This window comes from Lonchura striata, chromosome 14 (genome assembly GCF_046129695.1).
Source record: "Lonchura striata isolate bLonStr1 chromosome 14, bLonStr1.mat, whole genome shotgun sequence".
Classification (NCBI taxonomy): domain Eukaryota; kingdom Metazoa; phylum Chordata; class Aves; order Passeriformes; family Estrildidae; genus Lonchura; species Lonchura striata.
In genome coordinates, this window is record NC_134616.1 from 17,727,712 (window position 1) to 17,746,549 (window position 18,838).

At 42.8% G+C, this 18,838-nt stretch overlaps 1 protein-coding gene across 5 annotated transcripts in view; it reads left to right on the plus strand.

Annotated features, from left to right (window-relative positions):
- The window catches only part of DCX (doublecortin), an 80,449-nt gene that overhangs the window by 36,037 nt on the left and 25,574 nt on the right, over positions 1–18,838 (plus strand). For all 5 annotated transcript variants that reach the window (XM_021525249.3, XM_021525251.3, XM_021525252.3 and 2 more), the window contains one exon: positions 18,246–18,348. In XM_021525249.3, coding sequence (XP_021380924.1) covers positions 18,246–18,348 — 103 coding nt within the window. The remainder of the gene's footprint in view (positions 1–18,245; positions 18,349–18,838) is intronic.

The following is an 18,838-nucleotide window of genomic DNA, read 5'->3' on the forward strand; positions in this document are numbered from 1 at the left end:
CACAGAACGTCAAAAGAGGGGAAAACCACCAAGGCTCTCATCTGCTAAAACACCTTTTCCTTTCTCTTTTTGTTTTCCTGCTGCTCTGTTACAAAATCAGGGCAATGACTTGGATTTTCAAAACTGCAGATAGTTTGGGAGGTGAGTTCTTGAGAGGGCTTTTCTTACCTTGAGTGCTGTGGCACCAGCAAAGTGGGTGCTCTGAGGGCTTCCAAACCCAAAATCCAATACCTCAGGGGTAACCTTACCTTGAAGGTCCTCACACTTGGACACTGCCTTCCCAGTGGCCTGAGACACAGTGAAAAAATATCAGTGGTGCTCCTCACTCTTGTGTTTCTCTGGGCATTGATGGGGGTCCACAAAGATGGTAAATTTTAGTTATTTATATTTAAATATAAATAAATAAATATTTATTTATATTTAAATATAAATAAATATACAAATATATATATTTGTATATATAATTTTTCTATATTTTATAATATACAAACAATAATAATAAATTAAATAATTAAATTGATTTAATAATTAATTGGTAAAATAATTTAAATAACTTTATAACAATAATTATAATTATAAAAATGAAATAATTATAATTCTAAAAATAATTTTATTATTTTATATATAGTTATATATTTTTTAATCTATATTACAAATTTTCCATCTATCTATATATATCTATATATATACACACATATATGCATGGGTACGTGTATGTTTTTTTAATTAGTTTCTGTAAATCTTCCCTGATGTGTGTTGGGAAGGGGATGTATTTTGTACTGCTAGAAATAAATACATATGAAATTTGTTTATTCGATTTCTCTTAGGGAAATGGCCTAAAGATTCATGTGTTAAATTTGAGTGCAAAAACACATATGGCATATGATTAAAAAGACATCACTCTGCAAGTGTACTGATTTAAATTATTTTGATACATTCATGGAGCTTTATTCGTATGCTCCAAGTTCTAACATGGGTCATTAAAGCCACTGGTGATTTCTGTAGATAGGAATCTATTTCTTTATAGGAACTAATTTGATGTAGGACCTTCAATAGCTGCTTTGACATTTTGTCCCTGAGGATCTGATGGTGAAACCATGTCCTCATTTCCTCTGGGATTCTGTAAAATATTATATTGTGTGTTCTTTCAAGATGTGAAATCATCTTTGTGTACTTGCACGTAAGGATATAAATATACATAAAATATATAAACATGAGCACACATGTTCAGCTCTGCAGATATGATCTTTTATGCATTTTCAGGTGGCTCTTTATAGGGTTGGCTTGGGCTGTGGAGTGAACTGAATCATCAGACTGCTCTAATCCTTCTTGCTGAGCTCTTAAAGGCTGGGGACTCCTTTGGTGGGTGAAATAACCTGTTGGAAATAATGTACTGCACAAATGTTCATGGTTTCCATTGCCTGATCTTGCAGAGTGTAGTGCACTGCACTGGCCATCCACAAGCCTGACTCTGAACTCAGAAATCTCAGCTCAGATAAAAATTAAAAACATGGTGAGCATTGGCTTATCTTTTGTGCAAATATGCATTATTCTTAGTATTTTACCAAATAATAATTTGTGTTTCTATGAATAAAACTTAGTCCAATTAGGGTGATTGTGGGTGAAAGTAAAAGTTCCAAGTTGTTTTTGTTTATGTGGGTAGAGTGGCCATGGATGCTGCATCTAAAAAGGTGGATGGTGAAAGTTTGCAGGAATGGCCCGAGTGGAGCTCGGAATGGGATTATTCTTATAAAATATGGGCTGAGAACCCCAGGGAGGGAGAACTAAACTGGAAGCAATACACAGGGAAAACAGGAGCCTGGAAAGATCATTCCCTCCTCAGGACAGGAGGGAATCACAGCAGCCACAAACACACAGGGCTCCGTGCAATCATGGGTTATTAGGCACCATTGCAAAAGCAAAATGCTGGAGGAATTGGTACAAAAAGTACAATAAAATATGCATCAACATGATGAAATATGTATCGGAATGAACACTAAGTGGGATGAGCATTATTCTCAGCTGAGTGGTGGCCTTGGCAGTGCTGGGTTAGTGGCTGGACTCAATGAGCTTAAGGCTCTCTCCCAACATAAACCATTCTGTGATTCTTTTCTGTGAGGCAAGTCAGGCAGGCTGTAACATTTGCTGGAGATTTTTTGATGTTTCTTACTGCACAAAACGCTCTTTCTCTATGCTGGGACTGTGCTTTAAAGGGGAATTTAGCACCTCCTGGTTTCCCCTTCTCAAGGAGGGCTGTCACAGCCCCCTGGGCAAGGGCAATGTGCTGTGCTGGAGGTGAGGTGCCACGTGTGCCCACAGTGAGAGTTGTTTTGTGAGAATCTTTACAGAGAGAAGGGACAGATTAAATATTTTCTGTAACTCATCCCCATTCCAACACATGGAGAGAAAGAATGAGGCAAACCCCAAGAGGAGAAGCCCTGGGCTAAGTTCTGCCCTGCCTTATGTCATCTTCAATTTTCCTGAAGACATGAGAGTTGGACAGGGCACAACAGAGGCAAGGCACTGCAATTCTGGCAGTGAAACACAACTGGGGTCTCTTATTACCAACTCTTCCCAGGGATGTGAAGGTTTGTAAAGGTGTCCAGTCACAGTGGAAGGACACAGAGCTCTGAGTACGTCTCCACCAAACAAGATCTCTTCAGGAAGGAAACTCCAAGGCTCCTGTGGTTATGTTTCTTAGTAGCTGTTTATGGGTTTGGCCAGGATCCTATTGTAACTATTACTATTAATCATATTCCTATCATATTCCTGCAAAGCACCAGGGAAGGTTTTCCTGAACAGATTAATCACTAATGAATCTGTAATCTGGCTTTGATCACTCATTCCTTTTGAATGCTGGTAGGTGGAGTTTACATGCCAAGATTTTCTGACTAATGAAGATGCTGCCTCTAAGGACACTTTGGAATTAATTTTTTCAAATTTGGCTCTAATATATAAGCTGAGCTCCCATAGTTGTCAAGAAGAAGGGACTCCAGCAAATTATACAGATACGGAGGCTTCCACATGCTCCTACTGAAATGAAAAGCAACATTCCCTCTCCTTCTGGAGAAAGCTGGAGCAGACAGGTAGAAGAATTGCAATCACAAGGGCAGACAGGGTGATATCAGAGGAGTTTGAGCAAACAGCTCTTGAAAGGTTCAATCTCTGATCCTTCCACACCGTGGTTTCCAGCACTGAGCCCTTTTGCAATGTCAGCAGCACCTGACATCAGATATCCAGCCAATAATCATGGTCAGCTTTGGCACAGCAAAGTATAAATCTCATGTCTGGTGAGGCATGAGTGTCAGAATATGGTCTGCACAATAGCCAAAGGCACTGCAAATTGTAATTAAAAGCATTTAATTTAAGTTAATCTTCATTAGAAACATAATTATGTTCACACACAAATTGCTTCAATGTAATTGTCACAGTTGTAAATATCTAGTTCTATTAACCAGCTTTTCTTCAGGATAAACTGGCTGGGAGATTATCAACTGTTTTAGAGCAAAAACCCATTAGTGTATGTGTGGCATGTGTGTGTGTGTGGAATTAGACCAAACTCAGCATCTTTGTCCTTTCAGAGTGGGACCAGCTCACACATCCCCCGGGGCTCCAAATAATCCACTGTGCAGAGATGAGAGGATGCTGTCTTGGAAGTTCATTAATTTATTAAAACTTGGTTGTAGAGAAGCAGAACAAATGGTCCTCCCCAAAAAAACTTGGCTTTCCAAGGGATGTTTTATCTTGAATGGCACCAGCTTCAGGCTTGTCCATGACTTGTAGTATATGGGAAAAGTCCACTTTCCATGAAGTTTTCCTTTTCTAATCTGATTATCAATGAAATCTGTAGGTGGATTTTCTGTCCTGATGCCCACAGGACATGCTGCAGGCTTTAGGAGCTGTGTTCCATCAGCAGTGTTCCTCTGCTGGAGACAGGCTGAGCTCTGCTGCTGCTCAAGTGGCACCTACCAACCCATTTCTGGAATTCTTTCCCTCAGGTCCTTGATTGCCATGGGGATTTGGGTCTGATCCCTCTGGAATTCAGCAGAGAATTTCCCCAGTGGGGTCTGTGTGGTCAGAATCACATCTGCTGCAGAGCAGTGCAGAACAAAACACGCGTGGGGCTCTGCTGAGGGCAGCCTGACCTGAACCCAAAAACGTGAGAGAAAGAGTGCAAGATTTATCTCAGGAAAGGAACAATCCAGCCTTCTTCACTGCCTTGGGAAACAATGCTGTGGATACGTGTAAGAAATCAAATAGCACATGGGAGATGAGTAAAAATAATCTTGTAAGTGGAGATGAATGCTTGAAATGAAGGTCCCAACAACATAGTTAGAAAGTAGAGGGAGTTTTTAACTCCTGTCAATGCTCTTCCCAAATAATCTGCACTGTTACTGCTAATTGGCATAAACATTGCCCGTAATACCCATAGCAGAGATTTGCACAGAATCCACTGCTAATCCTATAAACTGGGGAGTTTGATAAAGTGGGTTGCTCTGGGCATTGCTAATTTTATTTTCATGCTTTCACTTGCCATCATTCATTAACCCCCAAACTGCAGGCTGGGCTGTGTGCACAAACAAGAGAGCAGCATCATCTCATTAGGGGCTGTAGCCACGAGTGGGAAATTACAGCATGATGAATATATGCACAATTCAAATGGGATCCCTCTTCTTGTGTGTTTCTGTGATGCTACAAGCTGATAAAAAAAAACAAAACAAACCAAACCAAAACCCAGTTCTCATCGGCACATTCAAAATTCAATCTAGTAGGAGGAAATTTTACATTGAATGGCACTATTTCTCACGTGTACCCAAGGCACCACCAGATGGGACACAGCTGCTGTTTGTACCCCATTATTTGTTTCAAAGTACCTGATTCACCTTGTTCCAGCTCTGCCCCACACACAGCTCCAGGAGCAACTCTCAAGCCTTCATCTCATGACAAGGGCTCGGAGTTGTTCTCTGGGTGTGTTGCTCACCAGGGTAAGCCCAAATTTCCCCCAAATTCTGGGACACCCCTCATCAGCATTAGGGGAGCTGCAAAGGATGGAATAAAAGCACCCCAGGGCTCTTCAGAGATATCCTTTAATGCAGAATTGGAGTGGATGACTGTAGCACAGTGGCAGAGCTTACAAAAGTGAGACTTTATTTCTAATTCAATATATGTGAGTTGAAATGGGATTAAATGGGCTCTTTAAATGGCATTACAAAGGCAAAGGCTCAGGTCATAAGATAAGACTTCCCAGATTTCCATTTGCATTCTGAAGAGAAGAAAACAATCTGTTCTGGAAAAGACTGGGAACTTTCTCTGCCACTCACTGGCCTAAATCTTACATGCAGTGGCCAGAATAGCACTCTTTTGTTTTGAGTCAGTACGTTATTGTGGTGTAATGTTTAGTTCTGTGACCACCTGATGGGCCTTACATAAATGTATATTTATTTCTATGGTCTGGGTTTGCTCCCAGTGAAGGAGATCTGGCTGCAAAACAGCATCTCACTGAGTAACCAGGAGAGTTTGGTTTGCACACATGGTCAGAGCCCTGCTGCATAAAACTGTGACTTAATCAAGCACACCCAGGGACAATGGGTGCATCTACAGGACCAGATCAGATAACCAGAGGAAAGGGACAGCAGAGTTCTCAGTAAAAACTGAAATATAAGTCAGCTGGATAAGTGAATTTAATACTTGCCTTGCTGTTACAAAGAAGTGAAAAGGAGCTGCAAAGAAAATGTACCATTCATTATCTAAGGCTGATTTTCTAGGCAGCCAGTATTTTTCTTTTGTCTAAAAAGACTGCCTTGGAACTAAAACAAGACAATAGTGTAGATTATGTATTCTCTTGGGGAAAGAAACAAAATATTTAGCCTGGACTACAAAGGGAGAAGAGTGTCAGGTTTTTAAAATTACTCCAGCATGCTTGAGTTCAAGGCAGCAAAAGCAAAATGCTTGTTAAGCTGCTGTAGTGTGCAAGCACCATGGCTGAGTTGATGTTCCAGGAATTGACTGCACCAGCATGTTAATTGTCAGGACATGAGTCCCTAATTCTTTTATAAGGATGCTCGTGTGTTGCCTTATTTGGTTACAGATGTTTCACTGCTTGGGCACACAGGGGGAAATAAGAGAAAGTTGTTTTAGCACAGTGACATTTTAGTGAACTCCAGCACCATATTCCAGGTGGAAATGTATACTCTGAACAAGATTTCTTCAGAGACACCAAGGGAAGCCAAACACTGGTTTTGTTACAATTACCTCTCTGCACATATCCCTGCTATCCCAAGCCTCAGAAATGCTGTTTTTTTTCTGCAGTTCTTGAGCCCAACTGGAATTGCAGACACTCAGTGTTTCTGAAAAAAGCTCAGCCCTGGCTGTCTGTGCTGGATGTTTAGGAGTGCTGGAGCAAAGTGAAAGCACAGCACTGAGGGGAGGGAGAGGCTGATGCTGCTGGATTACCTGTCAGAAATGATCTGGCTCTGAGATGAAAGGGGAAGGCAGCAAAGGGAGGCCGTGAAACATTTGAGGGGGAAAAACTAAAAATACAAAGTTTCAGCAGTGCTGTCAGTCTAATCAGGGAGTAAAGCCCGAGTGATGCTCCGTGGAATTCTCCCGGGGATTTGCACCAAGGGGCTCCTGTGTCAGTGTGGCTTTGGCCCTTCTATTGTCATTCTTGTTCATGCCTGCATCCTCAGTCCCTATGCAATATCTACATATCTGTTGATGTATGAGCAGCATTCACAACGTGAGCAGACAGAAAACCTTTTTTCTTTCTTGGCATCCACAACAAAATTAAACCCTGAAACAAACAAACAAGCAAACAAACAAACAAACAAACAAACCCCCACAATGACAAGGCAACCAAACAAAACACCTGCACTTTTAATGGGTATTTTTAATGTGTCAGCTTTGCTGAACCTAACAAAGGGTTATTTAACATCCTTTTGTTTAACTGTAGTTGCAGAGTTACTGATCACAGTCACAAAGAGGACTCAGAATGCTTTGACCCAGGGCTGGTGGGCACATAACTGGGATCAGAAGCTGGCTCAAAACCTGCCAAGGAACAAGAAACTCTTTTGTACAGGGGTGAGGATCAGCAGGAAGGGTCAGGGGAGTGTCGGAACCCTGGCCTGGTGCAGGGGTTCCCTGTGGTGGAAAAGTCTCTCCTCCAACCCGAGCTTCCAAAGAAAGGCTCAGCAGTCTCTGTTGTTGGGTCTCAAGGCAGTTTATTGCAAGTTATCTAAAAGATTTTCTTCTGGGGCTGCTGTGGTTTGCTCACAGCTCAGGCAGAGGCACACACACACCCTGACATCCTCTCTGACCCCGACTGCTTCTTCTCTCCCCGCCCAGGGCTGCTGCTGTCTTTTATATGGCACATTACGTGTGACATGGTTACAGTTTTCCCAATGCCTATTACCTATATTAAATGGGGATTTTCTATCTTTTATATGGTACATTACGTGTTACATGGTTACAGTTTTCCCCAATGCCTATTACCTATATTAAATGGTGCTTTTCTATCTTTTATATGGTACATTACGTGTTACATGGTTACAGTTTTTCCCCAATGCCTATTGCCAATATTAAATGGTGCTTTTCTACTCTAAACCAATCTGGGAGTGCCAACAACACCAAGAGCATGGAGGTAAGGAAGAAGGAAGAGGAGGAACGGGACCGGCCTACATTCCTCCATCTTAAAACCTCTGACCCCCATGTACAAAGTAAAAACCCCCCTGTACAGGTGCCAAAACCCCCCTGTACAATACTAAAAAATTCTTCCCTCTACTTTTGAGTAATTCTACTGTAATAGCTAAACTTCTGTGACTTCTTGTTCTTCCTGCAAGGTTGGTAAATCATTCCATGGCTCAAACCCAAAATCACAGCTGTTTCCAGCTGCCTGCCAGGGTCTCAAATGCTTCTGACCAGGGCCTGGAACATCCAAAAATGTCTGAGGGACATTTTGAGTTCTGACAGGGGAGGAAAGAAGCTAAAATATCTCACCCGTGGAAAGGTGAAGACCACTGTGAGGTGCTCCCTGTGTTCATTCCTGCCTCACACCAGAGTGCTGGGGATGACCAGCTCAGCCCGTTCCTGTGGCACTGCATGGCAGGTGCCAGGCTGGCGTCCTGCACACCAGCAGAAGGGATCCTTTCATCCTGGCAATGACACTCAGTCTCTGGGGTGAGGGCTGGGAAGAGCTGCAGAGTGAAGGATGGGTGAAGAGCTGATGAATTCATGCAGCAGCGGGCAGAGGAGTTAAAAATCCTGATGCATCCTTCCTGTGGTTCAAACAAGCAAAGCAACACCCAATTATCCCAGAGAGTGCACAGAGGGAATGTCAGTGAGTGCAGCCATCTGCAGCAGGCTGATCTGGGAGCCCTGCAGCCACCTCTGCACCATTCCAGAGCTGGAATGTGCTGTTTCCTAGAGATTGGCAAAGAAACAGATCCACTTCTGCTTGTAAGTCTCTTGCCACCTCCTGTTTCCATCCTATATCTCTTGAGGGAATATCACAGCAATTAGTTTCTAATTGCTTCAGTAGTCTACAACTGATTTGATGAGAAATGCCATGCAAATGTAATGATTCTTGCATGTTTCACAGGAGCAGAAATTAATTGCATCATAATTTAAGAAACTCGTGTTCTTTCTATTCCTCCTTCTTCCATCACATAATATTTTATATTGCAAAAAGAAAGGTCAAATATTACAAAGCTGTATTTTTGTTTCTCTAATCAGGTGCTCTGCTGCCACTGCTCAGTGGCACAGATCCAGCCTGATGTGCTCTGTGTTTATGACCGAGCTGTAATTTGAGTGCTGCTCCCCAGACCAGTGTGAGCCCTGTAATGCCTCTCCCAGGTGCTGTTTAGTTGGGGTAGGGAGGTTTTAACCTCCTGCCTCCTGGAATCCCGCCAGTAAATCAACTGCATCTTGGGATCATCTCCAAATGAAATTTGCTTGCCACGCAGCAGCGAGGAGACGTGATGGGAGTGTAAAACAGGACAATTTTTCACTGCAGAAATACTTGAACTCGCTCCAGACAATTATGCAGCCTGCCATTTTACACATCATCTATTTCACTATTCCTGCATCAATTATTCCATTAACGTTGCTGCACACTGAGCTAGAACCTGTCACTGGTTCTGCAGACGTGGAAGGGATGAAATTCTTTGCAAAAAAAGGCAAAAATAGGTATTTTCATGTGAAAGGCTTTGGGACATCCATTTCAGCAGCCTCTCAACATGTGCTATACAAAGTATTTTTATCTCCCAGCCTGCCTCCCACTGTTAATTTCTACCCTAATATGGTTTAGTTCAGGACATAAAGCTGCATTTTTCAACTACTTTGTTTGCTGTCAGCTGAGTTGAAAAGAACTGTTAATTAGAAAAAAAAAATAATAGCTTTATTCAAAGATTAACAGAAATTAGGGTGAAAACAAAACTCTTCTGATAGGGAGGGGACATGCACTCACTGTAAATTCAGGATATCTCCCAAAACACAAAGAACAGGTTCAGAATTATAATTAAGGAAGAAAATTTAGCTCCCTGGAAGAACAGCTTGATAACAATTGTTACTTTCCTTTAGATTTCATGTAGCATCTCTTACAATTTAATTTTTAAAGGCTGCCATTTTTAATTCCCATTAATCTCCAGAATTACAGTGTGATAAAGATCCTGGCAAACATTGAAATTTAACGAGTCAAAATGCCTCTAGGAGCCTTTACAGAATATTTAAGGAATCGAGCAGCAGCACTGATGCTTTGAGTGAGATGAAATGAAAACCAGTGTTAATTAGACACAGACCAGTTGCATCTTCCAATGTAATTCAAGAATTTGGCTGACTTGGATCCATAGGCTGTAAATGAATTTATACTGCTGGAGGATGTGACATCTGTCCCTCACCAGGTTTGGAGATGTGTAAGGAAAAGCTACTTGGAGGTTGAATACTTCACACTGCTGTCTTTTTTCCATGAAGGTTGATAGCAGCAAGTAAAAATATCAACTCCTTATCATGTCCCTCGATGGGGACGTGTGCAGGATTTTAGAGATGTACAAAACAGAGGGACAAGCCCTGTACCTGTGCCCACAAAGGATTGGGGCACACACCCTGTACCTGTGTCTGCCCTGGGCTGGGAAACCCAGCAGGGCACAGGGGAGTCCAAAAACATTTGCCAAAGTGCCAAATAAGATGGAAGGAAAGCATTTATCCTGTTGCTGTCTTGATTTACTGTGGGTTTTTTGTTTGTTTGGTTGGTTTGGGTTTTTTGGGGTTTTTTTTTTGTTTGTTTGTTTTTTTGGTTTGGTTTTTTTTGTTGTTGTTGGTGGTGGTTTTTTTTAAATTTTTTTTATTGCCACTCCTGAAAAGGTGATGCAGGCCAAATGAGGCCAGGCTGCTGTGTCTTTTAGAGTGAGATTTGTGGGGCTTTTCTGACTTACTAAATCCTAACCAACATATTCTCTCTACTACAAGTGCCAAATAAGATGGAGGGAAAGCATTTATCCTGTTGCTTTCTTGATTTACTGTGTTTTGTTGTGGTTTTTTTTTTTTGCTTGTTTGGTTTTTGTTTGTTTAGTTTTGTTTGGTTTTTTATTTTTTATTGCCACTCTTGAAAAGAAGGTGATGCAGGCCAAACGAGGCCAGGCTGCAGTGTCTTTTAGAGTGAGATTTGTGGGGCTTTTGTGACTTCCTCAATCCTAACCAACATATTCTGTCCATACAAGTGCCAGGGAGGACGAGGGTGTCCCTTAGGAAGCGTGTCAGTGTGCTGCTGGGCCAGGAGAGACACAGCCAGTGCAGAATTTGCTCCTCCAGAGGAGTGCTGGAGCCTGACTTGAACTGAAATGTCCCCGAACTCTCCTGATGCCCTGATCAAAACAGCAAGTCTGACTCCATTTCTCCCCAGCATCTGTTTGGAAGGGAGTTACTGATGCCAGCAGGACGTGGGACAACCTCACATAACCCCATTTCTCAGAGAGGCTGCCTCAGTGAGTAAAAAACATCCACGTGTTCCAGGGAAATGAAATCGTAGTCAATGCCATTTTCTTTGTCACTCTGGGCGGCTACTGAAGACAGAATTTTCTGTCGTGTCTCTTTACACCACATCACAGAGGATATAGGAACAAATTCAGCTATTTTGTGTAATTTCCATTTCCCCAGACCTTGATTGGTGCTGGGATGCTGCCCTGTCCTCCCATGGGCAGCAGCTGGAAGAAAGGGTGGGCTGAAAGACAGTGGGTTCACTCCTGGAGATGGAAATGCAGGGATGCATCAGTTTTATCCAAACCACTCCATCCTGGCACGGAGGTTGGGTTTGTGCTGCAAGCAGGTGAGGATCTATTTCCCAAGATCTCCTCATCACTGTCAGTGCCTCATTCGAGACCCAAAGCCTTTCCCTTCTGTGAAACTGCACAACAGGATCAGCAATAGCTGTAGATTTTAGGGATTTTTGGAGTTGGAAATCCCACTAATGGATATTCCAGCCTCACCTTTACTGGCTCCCTGTGTCCTTACTTCCAACACTCCCATTTCTATTAATCTTGTTTGACCTTGGCCATGTACTTGTGCTACTTCCAAAGTCTCTGCTGCTCTTCTGTCATCCAAAACTGCAGCTTCGTCTCCAGAGGGATGTGGGGATGCTGATTAGGATGCAGTTTTCTGAATTCCTATGTGCTACCTGTTCTGGGGCTATTTGTGCTGGCAATCTCTCCTTTCAAAGTCAATCTGTCACCCAGAATCCCTTATTTTATGGTTTTCCAATGGAGAAATGGTAATGTTTTGTATATTGCTTTGCATGGCTGTGCTCTTTGTTCCCCCAAACTTCACAGCACGTTTATCCTCGGCATAATACCCTCATGAATGCAAGAGCAAGTCTTTCTTCTGCTTAAAAAGAATCAACAGCCTGAATATCTGTTTCACAATCTCCTCCATATGTATAGGGAATGGGGATAACAAACTAACCTTTCTCCCAGAGGCTAATTTGATTTCACACAGTTTGGAAGCACCACTAATTCATCAGAGATATTAAAATTCAGCTTTAACATTCCTACTGGGTAGCTTGGCTATTGACCTCCCTCCCTCCTGCTTTTTGTTCCATTCTGTTTCAAACTTACCCATTTCCAGTACTTAAATAAACAGGCACTGTGTGCTGCAGCCCCTTGAGAGCTGCATTTCTTCATGCATGAAGTCTTACAAGCTGCTGTGGACATACATGCATGAATATTTCTTATTCCACTTAAATAAACATCACAAATGCTTATCCTAGAAATAATGCACATTGGTCAGGAGCTGGTGCCCCTGCTCTGGTTCAGCTGCCTCACAAAGTGGGTGTAAGCACTCATGATCAACCTGCTGGAGTTATGCAGCCTCATTAAGAGGATCTGCATTTTTCAGCAACAAAAAGGTGTAGAGATTCTTTCTGACATCAAAGAAAACATTTGATCATCTTGAGTGGCCCAGAACTTTCTCTTTTGTAGGTGAGAAAGGAAGGAAAAAGCCTCTACAGGAGAGTGGAGTTTGATTGTTTCAATCAAGCTGTGTAGGTAGGGGCTGAATGGTCTCTGTGAACTCAAGAACAAATTGAGATCTCTGAATAATGCATGAAGGAATGGAAAAATCTCTGTGTTTCTATTGAGAGGTCACAGAGAAACCCAGATGGCCGAGGTGACTTTTCCTGCCCCTCATGGTGCTCCACAGGAGAGGGACAGCGTGGCCACGGTCTGGCCAGGTCTCCACGAGGACATTTGGTGGCCCAGGGGGCAGAGATGGAAGGACAGGTGACAGAGCCCCTTCCCTCACTGCTGGGCAGCTCAGAAAAGGGCTCCCCAAAGTAAAATATTTGTGTGGCACGGGCTGGGCATGCAGGAGTGCTCCGAGTCCACTTTGGAATGTTCATATTTGTGGTTTTCCTGCTCCTCTTCTTATTGCCTATCAATTTTAAGCAGTATTTTTTTCAGGAAAGAGGATACGTAATTCTCTTTCTGTGAATGCAAATGTGGAATCTATTGAGTGGGTGTGTGCATACTTTAAAGAAATAATTGAATCCAAACATCTCTTATTTTTAAATGCAGGAAACCAGAATCTAATAAAATGTAAATCAATTCAGTGTCTGCTTTGGGCTTGCAGTCCTCAGACTGTTAAAAAGAAAAATGTATTAAGTGCTGTGCATTCCAATACCAACATCTTTATTTTCCATTGCATTGCCTTAACCCTTCAGTCTTCTGAAATATTTTTCTTTGTGGGTGTGTGGTGAAGGGCTTACTGCCCATGATCATCAATTCCCATACCCCTTCTGAATCCTTCTGTGGGTCAATCTGAGTTTGGTTTCTGTGCTGGGCTTTGCTGAGTGCAGACACCCCAGTGACACATCATAAAGCACAATTTTCTTTGTGGTTTAGGACTTTGGTTCCTCAGACCTGGAACAAACAGGCCACTGCCAACCTGACCTGGAGTACAGCTGATGGGGTGTAAATAACCCCTGAGCTTGCTGCTGTGAGTTAAAACAGAGTTTAAAGAGGTTTTAGTGACATTTTCAGCTCAGTTAACTCTTGCTGCCTGTCTGGCTGCTGGTCTGACTTGCTCAGTTTAGTGTTGAGAGGGAAAGGATAGGAGCAGGCATCTAAAGCACATGAATTTTATTTTTCTGATGATTGGACATGTTCAATTTTACAGCACTTATCAAAGCAGCCTAGAAAAGAAGAGTGAGTCTTAATTCAGCTCTGCTCTTACAGGCTGTACGTGTGTATGGCATGCAGTTGTGTTCTGTGGTCTTTCTGGCCCTTTTTTGCATTTTTCTGCAGACAGTTTCCCCCCTCTTCTGACCTCTGGAAGCCTACAAGCTGAAGAACTGTGCTGATTTATAGAAAGCAAGTGGAGAAACTTAGGCACTTTGAAGCTACTTATGTGCTTATCACTGTTCTGCTGCCTAAATTCCTAAATGGGAGATTGCAGAGAGAATGGTTTACAAAATCGTTGTGACTGAGGGGAGAGAGCTGAAAATAAGAACATTTTCTGACTGAAAAGGACACTTCTCTGAAGGGTGAAAGGGCAGTTCAGTTCACCCTCTGTCACTGCTGTGCCCACGTTTGTCCTGCAGTGACAGAGGGACAGTGAGGGACAGTGTCCGTCCCTGTGAGGGACAGCCAGGGGCTGAGAGGGGCAAAAGGAGCTGGAAAATCCCAACCCTTCAAAGCACCCCAGGCCCTGCACTGCTGGGTGATTCAGGCTAAGGCTGAGGTCTGCAAACTTTTTATTTCTAATTCTTTTTAATTGCTTTATTTATTAATAAATTACCATGTCTAAGTAGTGCTGCTGCCTCCTGGAGGAGGCTGGGAACAGGCAGTGCCACTGCAGGTCCTGTGGTTTTACTGCTGCTTTTCCAGGGGAACTCAGAATTTCTGCCTGTGCCAGCACAGCATTTCAGCAAACTGGGAGCTCACATCCAGGGATGTGTGTGAGGCCAGCTCCATTCTGTCAAAATCCTGAAAAATGCTTAGTTCTACACGTGCTGTATTAAAATGAGGCAGGGGCTCAGCAGCTCTCACAAGGCTGCAGTTTTTCCTCTCTGCAATTAAAATTGCTGCAGCAGCCACGGATGGAGTGTCACTGCAGCAATCCCAGCCAGGCTGTCCTCTCAGGGAAGCTTCTTCTCATATAAGCAGAGAGGGATTTAATTTAACAAACAAAACCTAAGGAATTTCAAACTAATCTCTACAACCTTCTATTTCTTCCACAATATATATTATAAGGGCTTTTAAAGGTCAGACTTTGGCTCAAAGAAAAATGCTACCATCAGATCTATCAGAAATAATGACTTTGTAAGAAATAAATTTGTGCCTCATCGACTGGGGTGTGAAGATATGATTTCCTTCCTTGGAATTGCTTAAGCTACAGGAATTGGAGAGTAAACATTCACGCAGTATGATCCTTTCCCAAGTCAATATTGTCCTTTCAATCCTGAATTTCAAATTCAATATTATCCTCCCTTAAACAAAGGCATGCTTGGAAATCAATGCTATTTATCTTGTCTACTGTAGCTATAAACATAGTTTAAATTTTGTTATAGATGAAAAATGCTCGTGGACTGAAAACAGCAGAAAGACAAATTCTTCCTGTTTTGCTGGTTCCTGGTGTCATTGCTGAGGGTGCATGACAACAGCCACCAACAAAATCACCATTTTCAAGTGGCAGCATTGCTCCTTGCACTATCTGGCTGCTATTGGGTTTTGTCTTGTGCTTTAATAAATTTATAACTTAAAGCAAAACAGAGCATTTAAAAAAAATATTTTCAGGTTATTGTCTGGGGTAAATTTTTTGTTGCTATGATCCTTCTTTCAGGGTTTGTTTGGTTTTTTGGGTTTTTTTCATGGTTTTCCAGGGGAATTATTGGATATAATTAGAGTGATAGAGTAAGCAAAAGCAGAAAATATTGTTTCAAAAAGTCCACACTGCTTGAGGGGAGACTCCTACTACATTTATTTATTTATTTATTTATTTATTTATATGGAGAAAACATCAGAAAAAAGACATCTGAGGAATGGAGAGAAGTCCAATAATGTTATTTGGGAGTCACTAAAAGTCTTTACAGCATTGCTGCAGGTAGAGGTTTGGCCTTGCCTGTCAAGAACAACCTTTAAACATTCCACACTGGTTAATGGGCTCTCAAACCAGTTATCCCAGCATGGCCCCAGCTTCATGTCCTTCAGGGATGAGCAAATCCAGGGATTTATCCTGGTGGGATTCTTCTTTCCATGCACCCCTCAGACAAGCTGGCTCTGGTGCTCTCACATCCAGCAGAGAAGTCACTTTTTTTCCCAAAGGAAGTTTACTCCAGTGACATCCTGTGGGCAGGAACCCATCTGGGACATGTTCAGGGACTCAGAGCAGTGATCGAGGGCTGGGGTTGAATAAACAAAAGGTAAATAGAAAATACCACACACGTGGTGAACATAAGCTAAAGAGCTAGAGGCCCCACAGTGCAGGAGCCCAGTTATTTCCTGAATTTTGCAATGTTTTGTACTGTTTAAGGAGAGTGGGGTTGGGTTTTGGTTGTCCTTTCTACTGTGTTGTGGTGAGCTCTTAGTAGTAGAAGTTACAACAGGAAACCAAAAAGGAACAAATAAGGCAAAGACAGAAGTGATTGTTTTCTGAATATTTGGAGCTCAGCAAGTAAATTATGGAATTCTCTGTCCGCCTCCAGTGCTCAGCCAGCTGTTCATAAAATACACATAATGACTGCTCTCTGGAGGGACAGCAGTGCAGAAAAGTGAATTGCAAGGATCTCTGAAATGCACTCAGGTTCCTTGGACACGCTGGGACTTCTCCATGGCATTTGGACCCTTGGATCTGGAGATTTTCTTGATTGCCTGGACTTTCTTTTTGCTTGGGGTGGTTGTGGGCAGTCGAGCACAAAATCCACACTTGGACTTCTGATCTGAAAACAACAAAAGCAGACAAAAAGCATCTGTGGGTTCTTTCTGATTTCATGCAAAAGGTTGGGAAATTTTTGAAGCCTTTTGAGCCAAGTTTAGATCACAAATTTAACTGCACAGTGGAGCAGAGCAACCCACGGGTCTTTTCAGTGGCACAAGTGTAGTACTTAGCATTCAGATGGGAACTCGTGTGCTGAGCCAAACCCAATTATTTGCAAATGAACCAGTGCCACACATCCTCAGGGGGAGGGCTGTAATACCAAGTGCTGGTTTGAAATGTCATCTTTTCTTTGGGAGAATTCTCTATAGATGAAGTTAGCTATTTTCAATCTAATTTTAGACAAACAGAAATAGGAATTCACTGGAGTTAGCAGAGAAAATTCTAACTCTGATCATCAAAGCCACAGCAGATTTCAGCCTGCTCCATTTTGAAAGTGATGGCAATGTGAAAACCAGGCTTTTCACTAAGGTTTGGCATTGTAACCAGTGCTGGCACTCACGGGCAGTGCTTTAATTATACATTATACTAACCAGTGTGAAATACTGAGCATTATTAAGATAGCCAAAAGCCTTCTTTAGAGTTGATTTATTAGAGCTTGAAATTAACTTTTCACAGTCCAGCTCCAAGAGATCTGTAGATGCTGAAGTTCAGCTCTGCCTGCAGCGAGCTGCCCATGGTTCTCTCCAGGGCTCTCCCCAGTCCCTCCCAGTGCCCAGGCAGGGGAAAACCCTGGTCAGCAGCAGCAGCTCTCAGCCTCCCTCCCAAACACCCTGTGCTGCTTGGGATGGTTTCTGGGAAAGGGGAGCTTTAGGAAGCCACCCTGGGCTCTGCTGGGTGCCCCAGGCTGGCTCTGCTGGAGCTGTTCCACGCTGGGGTGATTGCAGATTAACGTTTTTGCTGCTCCTGACACAATATTTGTTCAGGATATACCTGAGATATCAGGATATCAGGATATTGTCAGGAACTGTTAAAGCAAGTCCATCATCTGCAGATCTCTGCCAGCTGGATATGGGGAGGAGCTCCCAGCCTGACGGGATTTTAAATTTTTCTCTCAGCAACCTGAAAGCATTTTCACATTTCCAAACTCCCAAGTACAAGTTCTCTGATTAAATCTGTGGATCAGGGGCTCCCACATCTCGTGCTTTGTTTCTGTTTGATGCTGCAATGAAAGGCAGAGTTTGGAGCTCCAGGTGCTGCAAGGTAAAACTTCCTCCTGTTGAGGATGGCAAAAATGGGGAGCAAGGCACTCAGTGAGGCAGAGGCTGGCACAACACTTGCAGTAAATCTGGATTTAAATGGTGCCGGGGTGAGAATGTTGTCCTGTTGGGCTTTGGGTCTGTCCCAATAGCACAGATAAACATTTTGCCTTTAAAATTTGTCATCAGGATTGCTTAGGAGTCACAGCTCTACATCTGTGCTCATACCCAGTGATTCTTTGATGTTTTAGGCTCTGTGGGTACCAAGGCATCCCCTAGCACAGGCAGTGGTGCCACTGCCAGCGTGGCACGGGGTCACCTCTGCTCTTATTTTAGATGTGTCTGTGCCATTCCTTCGGGTGACTGATATATCCTGTCAGCTGGGTGGGAAATGCCAAACCTCCAAGAACTTGCAAGTGATTTGTTTGGGGTTTTGATCTCTGTTTTTTGGTTTTTTTTTGTTTTTTTTTTTTAATGACTCCGGGGAGTGTGTGATGAGCAGCAGCCCTAGGGGAAGCAGGAGCACGTTCACTTGGGCTGGGGGAGGCAGGGAGGCAGAGCCCCTTTCTGCTTCAGCAAAGCTGAGCCCCTCAGTTGACCCTGCCATGAACACCTCTGCTCTCTCTGCAGGTGACCTGTCTGCACGATTTCTTCGGGGATGACGATGTGTTCATCGCCTGTGGCCCAGAAAAGTTCCGCTACGCACAGGACGACTTTTCCCTGGATGAGAGCGGTAACATCAAACTCACACTGCGCTCTTGCTGCATTGCATCCCCATTTCCTATCTGATCACCATGCTGCATGCTTCTCTTCTGGCTTTTAAGACCCACTACATGGAATTTTACGTCCTTTTGGGATACTTATCCAGTCAGCAGTACTATAATCGGGCAACTACTGACTGAGGTATATTCAGAATAAATTAATTCCTGCAGCATTTTGACATTTAGTGCAAAATCTGGGAGTGTTTATACTTTCAATTTTCTCCAATCACATTCAGATAGATGCATTTTTCTTGAGAACTAATCATCCTTATGTAGACACATGCATATTAAAAATGGAAGCAAGCAACAAGTTGAAAAAAAAGATCACATTTCCACTGCTTACTTCAGCTGATTCAAAAAGCAGAGCAATAATTCCCTTTTTGGGGGCATGACTGGGACAGCACTGTTATTTTTCCTTGTCACCATTGCCAGCAGAAGTCTGTAATAATGTGAGTCTCTGTG